This window comes from Microcebus murinus, chromosome 3 (assembly GCF_040939455.1).
Source record: "Microcebus murinus isolate Inina chromosome 3, M.murinus_Inina_mat1.0, whole genome shotgun sequence".
Classification (NCBI taxonomy): domain Eukaryota; kingdom Metazoa; phylum Chordata; class Mammalia; order Primates; family Cheirogaleidae; genus Microcebus; species Microcebus murinus.
The window spans coordinates 45,188,838-45,204,309 of NC_134106.1; the positions used below are offsets into that span (position 1 = coordinate 45,188,838).

At 41.8% G+C, this 15,472-nt stretch overlaps 2 protein-coding genes across 2 annotated transcripts in view; both read left to right on the forward strand.

The window, feature by feature from the left end:
* The window catches only part of RPS27A (ribosomal protein S27a), a 488,879-nt gene that overhangs the window by 169,890 nt on the left and 303,517 nt on the right, over positions 1-15,472 (forward strand). The gene's annotated exons all lie outside the window — the stretch shown is intronic.
* Positions 1-15,472, forward strand: part of EML6 (EMAP like 6) — a 237,896-nt gene that overhangs the window by 161,698 nt on the left and 60,726 nt on the right. The window contains exons 17-23 of the mRNA XM_012777818.2: positions 1,310-1,410; positions 2,718-2,920; positions 5,487-5,598; positions 5,860-5,987; positions 9,860-10,001; positions 12,831-12,983; positions 13,164-13,295. Coding sequence (XP_012633272.1) covers positions 1,310-1,410; positions 2,718-2,920; positions 5,487-5,598; positions 5,860-5,987; positions 9,860-10,001; positions 12,831-12,983; positions 13,164-13,295 — 971 coding nt within the window. The remainder of the gene's footprint in view (positions 1-1,309; positions 1,411-2,717; positions 2,921-5,486; positions 5,599-5,859; positions 5,988-9,859; positions 10,002-12,830; positions 12,984-13,163; positions 13,296-15,472) is intronic.

Sequence of the window (15,472 nt, forward strand, 5' to 3'; positions counted from 1 at the left end):
CAGTGTTAAAAATAGTGGTAATGGTCTTGTTCCTGACTCTATTGAGAATGCCATTAAGAATCTGACTTTAGAGTTCACACATGTGTGCCTGCACACACAGCATGAATAAGCTGCTATTCTGGTTTGTTTTGTCTTTAAAGAAAGGATAATGGCACACAGCATGTCTAGAGAGCCACGCTGTGTATAGTTGTCTTGCGTAAATCTAGGTTTCTTAATGACGGGAAGTACGGGGAAATACAAATGTCTAAGGGGCAAAGCTGAAGGCCCCTTTAATTCCTACTTTATTGGGTGTTAATTGGTTTTTTAATCACGAGTATTAGATTTTTGTCAAATATCTTTTAAGCATTTGTGAAAATGATCATGATTTTTCTCCTTATATATATTAATATGATGAATTGTATTATTTAATTCCTGAGTATTGAACCACCCTTACATTTGGACCTAATATATTATTGTTCAATATGCTTTTGGATTCTAGTTGCCTAACATTTTATTTAAGATTTTTGTATCTATATGCATACAGGAGATTGATCAATCGTGTTCTTCCTGTGAATTGCTTTTCTTTTACATGGTGAAAACTATGTCCTAATATGCCAGAGGAGAACATCAAATAGTTCATTAGGACCAGGAAATCCTTAGATTCTAATGTGATGACTGTCTACTCTAAAACAGAAATTTCCCTGACATTGTGAAATGCCAGGTCTACAATCTATCCTTACTTTTATATTTGTCCTTCTGCCCCTTGGGTTGTACATCTACATTTCTGAATGTGCAGCATCCCAAAGTGCCTTGAATCAGTAGCTGACACCCTGTCTCCATGGCTGTGAGGAGGGGCTTCCATTTTTAATGAATACATTTCTAGCCAAAACTTCATTTAACTCAAAGCGTGATCCCTTCCACAACAAAAATGGTATGTGTGAAGCCTCTCATTAATACTGTTGCAGTGTCTTCTCTTTTCTCCTACACGAGATCTCCGTATCTCCAGAATTATTTGCAATCCTATGGTGCCATTAGTTTTATCTTATGTGGAGATATTATGATATGTTTAAAATATTTCATTAATTTGTTAAAAACATAAGTACACTTTGGTAGCAATATTAGGATAAAAAGAAAAGGTTTAAACTTGCAAAGAAAAGCCAAAACTCATTATTTTAATATAGACCTTTGCCTGTATTTTAAATCATTTTCTAATTTAGTTGTACTATTAGATTTGCTTAATGAAAATTAGATCAAATGGATGCTTTTAATAAAACTCTATATCCGTACTTCCATCCAAACTAGAATTTTGTTTCCTATTTGTCTCTTACAGAGGACATAAAGACAAGATATTTGTGGTAAAGTGTAACCCACACCATGTTGACAAACTGGTTACAGTTGGGATAAAGCACATCAAATTCTGGCAACAAGCAGGTACTGTCATTTGGGTTTATCATTGATGTGGTCGAGAGCTTTACCCCAGCTGAAAAGAAAGAAAAAAAAGATAAGCCACTGCCGCTACCTGGCTTGTCTTGGCAATCTGAAATAAAAATATGCCTAAAAAATACTCTCTTCCAAATTCACTTAGGACTGCTTAACATCTAAGCCATGAAACTTAGAGCACTCTATATGCTATGCATATTCATCAGTATCTAGAAAGCTTTGGAAAATGTTCTGTTCTGAAAATAATTATTTTTATATTTAGTTTTCTGTTCTGAAAGTAGTAATTATGTTGGACTACTGAGCAGGAAATAATCTCTTTGGGTGAATAAAATGTTCAATATTTTGAAGGTTCTTTTGTCTGTCACTGAATTTAGCACATGAATTCAACCCTGACTCTGCACACAGTGAGTGGTCAAAATAAATATTTGTGGATTATGTTGCTGATAATGATGAGCAAATAAGCATGGCAGAACATGGAAGAATGTCTTATTCTTTTCACTCATAAGCCAGACCCATTGTTGCAATTGTTTCTGAATTCCTTATATCCGTTTTTGTTCCAAGCTCAATCTTACAATGCACCAAATGCGAGTAGGGTACTGCTCAGTGCTTTTTGCCTTTGAAGAAAAGATGATGCCACCCAGTGTGTCTGGAGAGCCAGCCTGGAGGGAGGTGTCTTGAACAAAGCTGCAAGGAGATGTGGAGGTCTAAGGGACAAATCTGATGCTTTGTCCTAATACACTGCCTGCTCCTTACATGATTTGTTTTTCTCACCCCAAAATTGCTGTGATAGAAATTGAGACAGAACACGTATAACATTCTTACATTTTACATTTGCAGCTGGTACTGTTTTTATTCTTTTTGGTCAGTATTCATGAAGATTTTCCTCACTTTCCCAGGCACTTAGTCACCCCTTCCTCTGACTGGCACAGAACTTACACTGAGCCTCAGGTAGACACACGTCTTCCACTGAGATGCATATCGAGTCCTCTCTCCAGCTGTACCTAAGTTCCTTGAAGACAGGAACTCTTTCTTTGCATCTTCATGTCCCTGCATTGAGCACTGGGTCCACCACAAAATAGGGATTCAGCAAACACTGAATTAATGAATGAGTGAATAAGAAATCCTCTTAGAATATTTTTATGATGTTCTCTGTAACTTTTATATGTCTTTATGTATATGTCTTTTATATGTCTTTATATATACAAACAATGAAGGTTTTTTTATTAAAAGTAGTCACTCTATGTGCTCATAGGAAATGTCAATTTTTGTAAGTAATAAATTTTCTGGGTTCACTCCAGGTGGGGGCTTCACTTCTAAAAGAGGAACTTTTGGAAATGTTGGAAAATTGGAAACAATGATGTGTGTTTCTTATGGACGAATGGAAGATCTAGTATTCTCGGGAGCAGCTACTGGAGATATTTTTATTTGGAAAGACATTCTACTACTGAAGACAGTGAAAGCTCATGACGGGCCTGTGTTTGCTATGTATGCATTGGATAAGGTATGGCTTGATTTTTCAGAATTCATTTTCCTCATCAGCTTTCTAAATTTATAAGGTAGTCTGAGGAAGGCCACCAAGAGGATGCCTATATCTAAAAACACTCCTATCTGAATTAGGAAGTAGTTGTCATGAGATTTAGTTGAGGGAAGATAGCAAGAGGAACACAAATATCTTTATGATTTTTTGTTTAAAATTGTTTCTTTATATGCATTTTCTCTCCACTTTTTTCACACTTGCTTTTCCTGGCTCTCACTGGTAAGGACCCCGTAAGAAGTGCCAGGATAAATGTGGACAACACAGTAGCAGAAGAGTACTGAGAAGTATCTCAATGTTATTTTCCTCCTTGGTGGTACAATGAGCAGAGACCTGGAAGTATCAAGTAGTTCGATTATAGTATATTAATTTGTTATGACTAAAAATTATGTTCATAACCAGTTTGCTCCTGTGCAGACAGGTTCAGCTTTAGCAGGAGTGTTACAGTGAAGTGAGTTCACTGGCCAGACTGCCACTCAAGCTCATCATTGCCCACGTCTGTCCACCTGCCTTGCAGTGTTCCTTTACAAAGATGACACTTCCTTTCTGTCTTAGACTGTTTTTGCTGTTGTAACATAATTCCTGAGACTGGGTAATTTATAATGAACAAAAATGTAGTGGCTCACAGCTCTGGACTGAAACTCTAAGATCGAGGGGCTGTATCTGGTGAGGGCCTTCTTGCTGCATCAGCCCATGGGAGAAGGCAGAAGGGCAAGGGACAGTGAGAGGGGGCAAAGTTTACTCTTTTATGATGAACCCACCACTGCAATAATGGCATTAATCTATTCATGAGGGCTCCACCTCTTTTAAGAGGCCTAACCACCCCTTAAAGGTCCCACCTATTAATACTGTTATAATGGCAGTTAAATTTCAACATGAGTTTTGGAGGAAACAAACATTTAAACCATAACACCTTTGGTGCTATTAAAATACCTTCTTTAATCAATTTGCCAGCAAATACCAATATTTTCCATTTGCTTGGTGGTGCCAGTTCATCTCTGTTATATATATGACTTCCAGCCTAAGCAGCCCAACACACTAAGTCCTCATTTTTCATTTACCTGTGCCCAGGTGAATGTGTTGATCCCACTACAAAAGTAGGTTTTTCTTAAATGTGCACCTGTAATGGTTGTTTTAGTGGTTAAGCTGGTTTTTACTGTCAAATATGTTTTTGGTTAAACTGAAGATGTTAGAAAAGATTAAAGCAGGATGCAGATTTCTGTAGGCCCAAAAGTAGATATGATATAACTTGTTTAAACTCTGTTGTTTGGTAAGTTAAGCTGCAAAATCATGGGGAAAGGCAAGGATATCATAATATAAATATACTGTATTTAAACTTAATTCGGGGATTGAATTTCCATGAGTACAAATTCTATAATAAGAATAAGGATATTTAATGTAATATACTTCAAAATATTATTTCTTTGTGAACTTCATTGAAATGCATCAAATTAAAAATTCCTGAGAAAACAATGAATTAGTATTTTTCTTAAAAAAAAAAAAAAAAAAATCCTTCTGGCCGGGCGCAGTGGCTCACACCTGTAATCCTAGCACTCTGGGAGGCTGGGGCAGGTGGATCGTTTGAGCTCAGGAGTTTGAGACCAGCCTGAGCAAGAGCGAGACCCTGTCTCTACTAAAAATAGAAATAAATTAATTGGCCAACAAAAAATACATAGAAAAAATTAGCCGGGCATAGTGGCACATGCCTGTAGTCCCCGCTACTTAGCAGGCTGAAGCAGAAGGATTGCTTGAACCCCAGGAGTTTCAGGTGTCTGTGAGCTAGGCTGATGCTATGGCCCTCTAGCCTGGGCAACAGAGTGAAACTATGTCTTTAAAAAAAAAAACCTTCTAAGAACAGTTGGTATATATGATAAACTACTAGAAAGGAAAAACTAGTAAAGCCAAAAAATCAAAAGCTTAGAACAAGAATGAAGATCACTGTTCAGGAAAAAAAAAATCCAGTATCTTAAGCTTTTTACTTTCCAGGTTTTGTAAAAATTAATCTGGATTTTAATTTTGGAAATTCATGTCTAGTGAACAAAATATTAATAGTAGGATAGTTTCATTATATTAAGGACTTAAGTTACTCTTAAATAATATTTTGTTCCTTCTTATTTAAGAATAATTTGAAATTGTGATGTTAATTCCAATCCATTTGGTAGGAGTATATGAGATACCAGAAACTCTGCTAGGTTCAGGGGCTGGGCCTGTAGCACAGGAACTCGTGTTCTGGATGGGAGACTGCCCATAGAAACAGCTGCCCTTGAATCAGTGAACCGACTGCCAACCATGGCCTGAGGAGAGTACGGTGAACACATGAGAATGTGCTTAATACTGCTAGAGAAGTGGGGAGAGATGCTTTCAGAAAGTATTACATGAAGAATGTTCTTGCTATAATAGATTTTTGAGTCTCATATATTTAGGTAGATAACCATCCCAAAGCTACCTTACCCATGGGAGACTCCTCTTGGGTCTGGGTGGGTAATTGGTCATTTTGATGTATGTATAACACCTACCATGTGTGCCTTCACAGGGCTTCGTAACAGGTGGAAAGGATGGAATCGTCGAGCTCTGGGATGATATGTTTGAAAGATGCTTGAAGACTTATGCCATTAAAAGAGCAGCATTGTCAACTAGCTCAAAAGGTGCCACTCCGAAATATGCACTAGAAATCTTTTTGTTCACGGGGATGGAGAAGACAGTACTAAAGTTCTTGGAAAACTATTGTCAAATCAATTATTTCTCTTTCTCCCATGTTCAGAGATCGCAGCCCCTAATAGACATATCAAGGATGATTGCCTAGTACCTAGTACTTTGGAACTATAAAAATAAAATTTATGCTAATAATTCGTCTTTTTCTTTTTTGTTACTGTTCTATTAAATACAACATCTCCTCCTACTCCCAGGCTTGCTTCTGGAAGATAACCCTTCCATTCGTGCCATCACTTTGGGACATGGACATATCCTGGTGGGAACGAAAAATGGAGAGATTCTAGAAATTGATAAGAGCGGCCCAATGACGCTACTTGTGCAGGTACTGTGTTTGTACATGCTCTAAACCACAGTGCACGTCAGGGCTGGGACTAGGGAGAGGCAAGGGAGGTGCTTAGGGTGCAGAATCTAAGGAGGCACCCTTGGTTGTGCAAGTGTTGAATTAGTTACCTATTACTGTGTAACAAATCACCACAAGCTTAGCAGCTTAAGCCAACACATGTTTATTATCTCACAGTGTCTATGGACCAGGAACCTGAGCACAGCCTAACCGCGTCCTCTGCTCAGGGTTTTACAAGGCTGCAGTAAAGGCCAGGGTTGCAGTCTTATCTGAGGCTCAACTGAGGAAGATTTTTGCAAGTTCACTGAGCTTGTTGGCAGAATTCAGTTCCTTGTGGTTGTAGGACTGAGGGCTTTTTTTTTCTTCCTGGCTGTTGGTCAGAGCCGCCTCAGCTCCTAGAGGCTGCCCACAGTTTCTGGCCACATAGGGTTGCCCAACATAGCCGCCTGCTTCCTCAAAGCTAACAAGAGAGGAAAAAATAAGACACTGTGATCTTATGTAATATAATCACATACCTGTAATCATGAACGTTCCGTCCCCTTTGTCATATTCGGTTGGTTGGAAACAATACATGGGTCATGCCATCCTGGAAGGGAAGTGACATGCAAAAGTGTGAAAACCAGGAGGGCCATGAGGGCCACCTTAATCAGGAGCCTGTCCTTCATGGTCCACCTCTGGCCACCAATTATTCATGTCACTTCCACTACAAAATATTCCTGCCAAGATCCCCAAGAGCCATATTCTATTACAGGGTCTGCTCAAAGTCCAGACTCACTGTCTACATCCGGTCCCAGTTTGGATGAGGCACCTTAGGTCCATGATGCATGAAACTAACAAGACAGGTTATCTGCTCCCCACACAACAAACATATTTGGGTTGTGTGTGTAGCTCTAGTCTCAGCCTTGATTCACATAAGCACATTGGCTGCTCCTTACCCTCCTCTCCCCTCAAGAATCATATTTAGGTAAAATCAAGTTAAAACAAACATCATCAGAATCCTCAAGGAGCAAAGAAATGATAAAAATCTCACCTCGGGGTGGAGCGGTATAGGATGTGGAGTGAGTAAGGGCTTTTCCCAGTTTGGTGATGGATAGATGGTATTTTTAGGCAGGAGGGGTGTGGGGAGGGGTGAGGGATGTGCACCCAGAAATTGGAGTGAAAAGAATTGAGCTGATTATATGAGCTTCGGGACTCCTGTGGGTCCTGTGGAGCTGCTTCCTCTCCTTCCCTTGATCTGAGTCGTGCCTGCAGGCTTGCCGTGTGTGGCAGGGCTGAACCCCTAAATCCCACTGAGAGGCCCCTCTGATCTGCAGTACCCTGCACATAGGGCTACACACATACCACGGCTCGGAACGCTACAAGGTCTTAAATATACATGTGTCCAAGCCTCACCCTGGGTATCCCGAATATATCTGTGTTTTGAAAAAAATCTGCAAAAGAACAAATCTCACAAGCAACTAGGATCGATAACACGCATCCTTGAGGCACGACCTCTTTGTGCTCCAGCTGTTCTTGCTTTTGTTGTTTCCTTCCAAACTGATTTTTTTTTTCTGTCTGGCCATAACTTCTTATTTAATTTTATTGAAAAGTATTTTTAATTTTCAAATGTTTGCCAGTTTAAATTGTTTCTATAAATGCCATATTCCTAAATATTTTGGAAGATTTATACTATATGATTTAAACAGCACCCTAAGATTTAAACTCCAAGTCTTCTCATTTTAACAAGTATTATAGCCAAGGCAATTCTGTTTAAGTATGTTGTAAACTTGAATGATAAATGCTTTTTCACTTTTGGGTTCTCTACAATTTTGTTCTTTCCTATATCTGTTTCCATTGCTCTATTAATAAAAATAACCACAGCTACTACTTATTGAGCACCTACTCCAGCCACACTATTGTGCAAAACTCCTCTGTCATCTCCACAACAGATTTGCTCAGTTGAAATTGTTTTATAGACAAGGCCAGTAAATTGCCCACGGCCACATGCTAAGAACTGCAGAGCTGGGATTCGAACCAAGGGTTGTCACCACACCAGCTGTTTCTTCCCCACGTCTCCTAGCGTGGATACTGTGGGAAAGCCCCTGAGCAGTGGGGTGGCTGGTCGAGCTGGTAGAGCCTGCAGATCAGATGTTGGTTACACTGTTCTCACTTTACATGTACACTGTTCTTTCCCTTTTTTCTCAGTGTCTCTCTGTTCCCTGTTTGTTCTGTCATTTGCTGTTTCCTTTCAGGTAGAACTCAGTAGTTCAGTTCGACTGATGTCTGCTGGGCTCCTGCCAAGGTCAGCCCTGTGCTCTGCGGTGTTCACTGTGGAACAAGGGCTTCCGGCTCTCTCAGGGCTAACAGTCGCTGGAGCCCAGGAGTTTGAGGCTGCAGTGAGCTATGATGGTGCCACTGCACTCCAGCCTGGGCAACAGGGTGAGACCCTGTCTTTAAAAAACAAAACCAAAAAAACCACCAAAAAATTTCTTTCAGCCTGCCTCATTCACTATTTGTTCCCATGTTAGGCAGGAATTAAAATAATCAGATTAGGTTATGGAAATATAATTTTGAAATCAGAATGAAGCAGTGGTCTGAAAGGATCTCAGAACTCACAGCAACCCTCAAGCAGAACATACGAAGGGACTCAGTGCACAGAAGAGCCGCAAGCAGAGCTGGTCTGGGGGACGTGGGGTTTGACACCCGACCTGTCCTCTGACCAGGACTCTGGGGCAGAGAGTCTTCTGAAGAGAAGAAAAACAGAAAACTGGCGAATGTAGGGTGCTCCCAAATCCAATAAATCTAAAAACCGTGCCTGTTACCCCTTCAGCCCCTCATTTTCTCAGATATTTGAATGTCAGCTGTATTTGGAACTTTGCATCGTCTGCCAAATTACTGTTTTGCTCCAATAGCTTCCCAGTTAAATTGGAATCATCCAATTTCTCTTTGGAAAGCCACCTGTTCCCAAAAGCATTCCAGCTACGAACACCTTTCAGATGCCTCTGTAAGGTCTTCCTTTTTGCTTTACTGAGCAAAGCATTTTTATAATTAGCCATTAAAAGCAGAAATTCAGTAAATAATTTGGTCTGTTCCATTGCTCTATAGCACTAATCTCTTCTTTACACTGCATTATTGAGTGACAAATTATAGGAATCAAAGTCATTTTCTCCTTGGTTATTTCTGTTATTTTAAGCCATCCAAGCGTGTTTGTGATAGGATCCAGGTATGTGGACTTGCTCCAGTGCATGTTAAGCACCTTTCAGGTTTCTGATGTTCACTGTTGGCACATGGACAGACCAACTTGTGAACAGATGCTGAACCTGAGCTACACCTAGGACACTTGAGATGAAAATTTAGCTCTCTTTATTTCTGCTCTGCCAAATGCTAACAAAGGACTAAAATTGCATGAATAATGAGAATGTTGCTGTCCAATTCCACTGACAAAGATAGGTGGCACCGACATCTTTTAGAATATGATTTTACTGAAGGAAGCAGTTCGTGTCCTTGTGATCAAGCTGCTTTACTTATGGAGGTATGTATGTATATACTGTATTTATTCAGTGTCAACCAGGATAAAATGTGAGGGCATTTCATGCTTCACCTGGATAGAAGATGTTTGGCATCATATAAACAAAACCAATAAGCAAGGGGTCCGTGTTTTGCTTTCCAGATGAACACGTTAGCATCATGTAGGCCTGGCTGTAGATTCATGTTCAAATGAAAAAACTATTTAGTGCAATCATTTTGGCTAAAGGAAGCCCATTTGTGTTTGTACCTGTTTGAGTACTCTGAGGCTGAATGTGTAGCACGAGGCTGCAGAAGGGCTTGCCAAAAAGCCGAGCAGCGTTTATGTTGCCCCTTGTCCTTTCCCACAGGGGCACATGGAGGGAGAAGTGTGGGGGTTGGCCGCGCACCCTCTCCTGCCCATCTGTGCAACAGTGAGCGATGATAAAACACTCCGGATCTGGGAATTATCTGCCCAGCACCGGATGCTGGCAGTACGGAAACTCAAAAAAGGTATGTAGCATCACCTTACACATCTGCAAAAGCATTTACAAGCAACAGAATGTGTTGGGCCTATTCATTCATTTGACTAATGTTTACTGAGAACACACATTACATGCCCAAAACCATGCTGGGCAGTGTGTGTTGCCGCGGTCATCACTGAGCACAGGTAGAATTATGCCAAAAGGCTGGCCTGATCCAGCTCCATTGTTCCCTGCATTTTCCTTGCACTGCACAGACACTTGCCACCTGGGGGCAATGTGTCCTTCCTCTTCTCATCGGGAGCTGCGAGACTGTTGAAGCTTATTTGCTCAAAAGGAATGTGGTTTGTTGTCTTTGTGACTAATGGTCTCCAGAACTTACTTATTACTGAAAAACAGGTCAGTTACGTAGAAAAACAATATTTAATGTCAAGAAGCAAGAGGTATACTGAGAAGCATGAATTCAGCAAACATTTATTGAGTAGCTTCTATGTGTCAGGCACTGGGGACCCCAAGGTGAATGTCCCATCTCTAGTGTCAGATGGACAAGACTTGAAGAGAGTTCCAGCAACAGAAGAAGGTCCATTCAAATTGGGTAATATGAGGAGAGTCTAAAATATTGTAAAGGGATGGGGACAGCATAAGGAAATGAGCAGGTATAGCGCAGCACCATAGTTAGTAGTAACGGCAGGTTCCGTGACCAGCCCGGGCCTGAAGGGGCAAGAGGACGGGGCAGTTGCTGCAACCTTGACCGCGACAGCTGTGTGCAATGGCAGCCTGAGAGCAGCTGTGACGGTCAGCAAGGGGACTCAGGCAGCGTGCAGTGTGACCCTGCAGGAGGCAGCCAGGAACTAAATACCCCAACCTCCACATCCTTCCTCCATCCCTCCAGTCTCCTGCTCAAGCTTCCCCTTGGACAAACCCAGCCAGAAGACAAGGGAGCCCATTGATGTAATCCACGCAGGCCAGCTCTGGGCTCAAAGCTGGGTGGAGAGGGGCAAAGAAGGGCTGGGGAGGGACACACTGAAGATAATTCAGCACAAATGAGACATCACAGAGGCTCAGAGGAGACCTACTGGCTGGAACTACTTCATCAGGGAGGTGTCATGGGAGCTGAGACTCAAAAGTTCTGAAGACAAGAGAGGAAGAGATGGGGGCCTGGCCCTAGAATATTTGCACAGAGTAGTTTTATAAGCAGAGAGACAGGAGTGTATTCTAGGGGAGTAAAACAAAAGATGTCAAGACAGCAGTAAGAGCCGCGATGGTGGCTAGCATGGCTGAGCCAGAGACGGTGCTAGCACTTCAGGTTTAGTCTTCAAAGGAACCCAGTGAATAATGTCGTCATTATTGCTGCTTACAGATTAGGAAACTGAGGCACAGGGAACTGAAGTTGTTTGCACAAGTAGTAAGTAAGTATTAATAAACTGAATTCAAACGCAGGCAGATGGCTCCAGAGAGCACTCCTGTGGCCGCTGCTGGACGCTGTCTCCCTCTGCCGTGCTCCCTCTCTTCTCACCAGACTCCCGGGCCCCGGCTAGTGGGGGAGCCAGGACTCCAACCCAGCTCTGAGTCCAGCGCCTGTGCTTTCAACCCCTACAAGCTGGAATCAATTTGGCCACTAATTTATATTGGGGAAATGATAGACCAGGACCTCATTGTAGGGGACTTGAATGTCGGTCAATGGACTTTATTCCCTAGGTTAAAAATTAGTTGAAGAGAACAACTGTTGACCTGTCTTTAATAGGATGACCATTCGACCCAGTTTACCCCTGTTGTTCTGGTGTAATTATTAATAGCTCTCCTTTCACTCTCACATGTGTGGTTTGTAGATAAATTAGTTAACCTAATCTTGATAACTCCTCAAGGGCAGGCTTGTTCTCCCAGTACCAGCACCCTGTCTGACTCATAGTAGGTAGATAAATGCTAGGTGCATGAACGAATAAACAGGTGATTTAGATGAGCCAATTTCAGGTTATTGGTATAAACATAGCTTTCAGTGTACTGTCAACAGTGACAGAGGAGTCTGTAGGGACACTGAGTATGAAACGTCACAGCACAAGGCTGAGTGGCTGTCCCATCCCTGGGGCTGTGCTTACCAAAGTCTTGTTGATAAGAGTCGTGACAGGGGGTGGGTGTTCTCTTAAACAGGCTTTCTACTAAACACACCCCCATGAAGTCCAAGTTCCTCGTTCGGAAATGTCTCCCTGTGCCCCTACAAAGAAGTGGAAAATTGCTGGTGCAGCACTGTGATCCCAGTACGGATGAGTCCTGCGGATTCCCTTGAGAGGCTGTTGTCCATGTTCCATTCTTCCCATGATAGAAGAGGCAGGAACCAAATCTTTCACCCCAAGAATGATGGACTATGATCCATGGATCAGAGAATTGGAGTGGCTAAAAGTATATTAATAGAACAAGGTTCTCTAAAGCCACTTCGTAGATAAGGCATGATATCCAAAAAATGATTTCTAGAAATGTTATTACAGAACTCTTATTCTTAAATATTATCTCTTTTCTTGGAAGAAAAGATATCAGTTAATATTCCCCTTTTCTCCATTTTGCCCCACTTGTCTTTTGAAAATCCCAGGTATTCAGATACTAAGAAATGAATGAATAAACTTCATAGAAATTGAGAATGTATTTTTTACATTATGATCATTTTTCTTGGATTGGGGAGGAGGGAAGAGATGTTTTAAATTATGAAATGTTCTCATACTAAATGAAAATTTAGCTCTCACACGTGTGGTGTTGAAGACACAGTCACATGTCCATGCATGTAAGCAAATTTCTCCGTCTCTTCCTTTAGTTTGCTTGACCCTGAAGTGCTGGATCAGAACAGCGTTCTTTGTGGATTCTCTTACAGGTGGAAGATGTTGTGCCTTCTCCCCTGACGGGAAAGCCTTAGCAGTCGGCTTGAATGATGGGAGTTTCCTGGTTGTAAATGCCGACACTGTTGAAGACATGGTCTCCTTCCATCACAGAAAAGAAATGATCTCTGACATTAAATTTTCAAAAGGTGGTGATGACCAGGGATACTTTTTTAAATACCGCAGTCTGTAGATAAAAAATTTACAAGAATGGAATATTTGATCAATAAATGTTTCCTTAATCTTTTCCCCACTTCAAAATACTAAGTTCCTGGAAGTAAATTCCCATATAAAATGCTTTGGTGCTAACTGCACCTTTTTCTTTATAGATACGGGAAAGTACCTTGCCGTGGCATCCCATGATAACTTTGTGGATATTTACAACGTGCTTACGAGCAAGAGGGTTGGCATCTGTAAAGGAGCTTCTAGTTACATTACACATATTGACTGGGACTCTAGAGGTAAAGTATATTGTGTCTTTTAACATGTAATTTCTGTGTTTAAAAAAAATCAATGTCCACTTATGTATTATTTCCAGAGAGAATGGCAGTTGAGTATTAGAGAAAAATGTGGGGAAGCCCCCAACAACATAAATGGCTGTAATTGTACAACCCAGAGGCAGCTGTTGCTGACATTTTGAGTACATTTTCTATCTTTTAATTATTATCATTATTAAATTCAAGCCACTGAGTTTTAAGATGAAGATACATGAAGCCTTCTGTTATGTCGCCAGCACCACCTCACCTTTGGGTTGGGCGTTGGTGTCATTGCCTTGGGTCTCCACCTCTTCCCCTGTTCTGACCAAAGCTCTGCCCCCTAGAGAACCACCCGGAAGGTCTCAAGCCATTTCCATCCTCCAACGCAGGCAGAAAGCTGCATGGAGCTTGCCTAAAGTTTCTCTGCTCTCCCAAACTCCCAGCCTTCCCCCACCTCCTCCAAGTCATGCCCACAAACACCAGGAGGGTTTGTCATTTATTTAATCACCTAATGCCACATGCAAAGGCTTAAGCTAGAAGATGCGGAGGATCTAGAAGTGAGTGGGGCATGGTTCCTACTCTCTGTGGAGTTTGTAATTTAGCGAGGGAGGCATACTGTCCTTAAACAATATGGGAGCACACGCTGGGTAATGCGTGAGAGCCAGAAGTGGCGAGTCGCGGGGAAGTGGTGAGCAGGGCTCGGAGTGAGTGCCTGGGGACGCCAGCACTGTCCCGTGGGTTGCCCTTACATCTAATCCTAGAGATTTGCCTGGTGTTAAGGGTCTGGAGCAGGCATTTAGGAATGGGCAGGGTGCTTGCTTCCAAAAAAGTTGTAGTCCACTGTGTTAGAAATCACCACGCCTGACGTGTGCTCCGAGGCAAGAGCTCCCAGGGGACTCCGTGGAGCTTCACAGGGGCGATGTTTGAGGTGGATGAGCTGGAATTCTCCACATAGCAAAGTCAAGGAAGAGCATTCCAGGCAAAAGGAACATGTATGCAAAGATGCAGAGGTGGGAAAAACAGGGGCGTGATTAAGTAGTGAGTGATGCCGAGGGTGCGAGGGGAGGGGACTGGGAGATGCAGACTGGGGCGGGGTGTGAAGGAACCTCTGTCGTGCTAGGAAGTTTGGCACTGAACTTCATTCTGCAGGCACTAGGTGACTCTGAGGTTATTTAGAGTGAGGCATCCCCTTCCGTAAGTGAGCCTGGGTTGGAGAACAATGAAAATAAGCCAGGAGAAAGAGACGTTGAGAACCTCAACCAAAAAGGGATTATTTCAGAGACTCCAGAACGTTTTTTTTCAAGTATTTCTTGACGTAGTGTCTGTAGACTGGGGCTTGGAAATCCTTCTGCCAGGCAGGTATTTAGTTGTGACTGTATAATACCTGCCAGGCAGGTATTTAGTTGTGACTTGCCACCCTGGAATCTGGACTTCATGTCACCTTTACAACATGCAGGGGTTTTACAATAGATGGAGATAAAAGCATGTGATTTATTGTGAGAGGCGTACAAGTCTCAACAAGGGCAAAGGAAGATCAGATAAGTCCCTCTCACGCATGTCAGGGCAGTGATGATGAACGTAGACTCAGACTGGCATTTGTGACTGGGCAGGACACTGGCCCTGGGAGAATGATCTAGGAACCAAGGAGGTCGATGGCAGCAGCTGTTTCTCAAACCTCTTGTTTGATACTCTCTGCTTTGTTGTTTTTTTGTTTTTGCTTTTTCTTAAGCGGTGATTTCCCCCTATTCTCTTGCCAGGTAGATGAAAGTATGATGAATTTTATTTAGAATCTACCACACACACAACACTTGATAGAATATATAAAATCCCACCACTACACTGCAAGGATCATTAGGGGTTTAAAACCCATTGTTATTTATATTGGGGAAAGGAAGGGTCAAGAGAAAAATACATATAGAAAGAATAATTTTTGATTGGGGTGATTTAGAAAATTATATTTAATTGTAGTAAAATACAATTTACCATCGTAACCATTTTTACACAGTTCACAGTGCACAGTTCAATGGTACTAAGAAAATTCACATTGTTGTGCAACCATCACCACCGTCCATCTCCAGAGCTCTTTTCATCTTGTCAAACTGAACCTCTATGCCCATTAAACAATCATTTCCTATTCCCCCAACCCCTGGCAACCACCATCT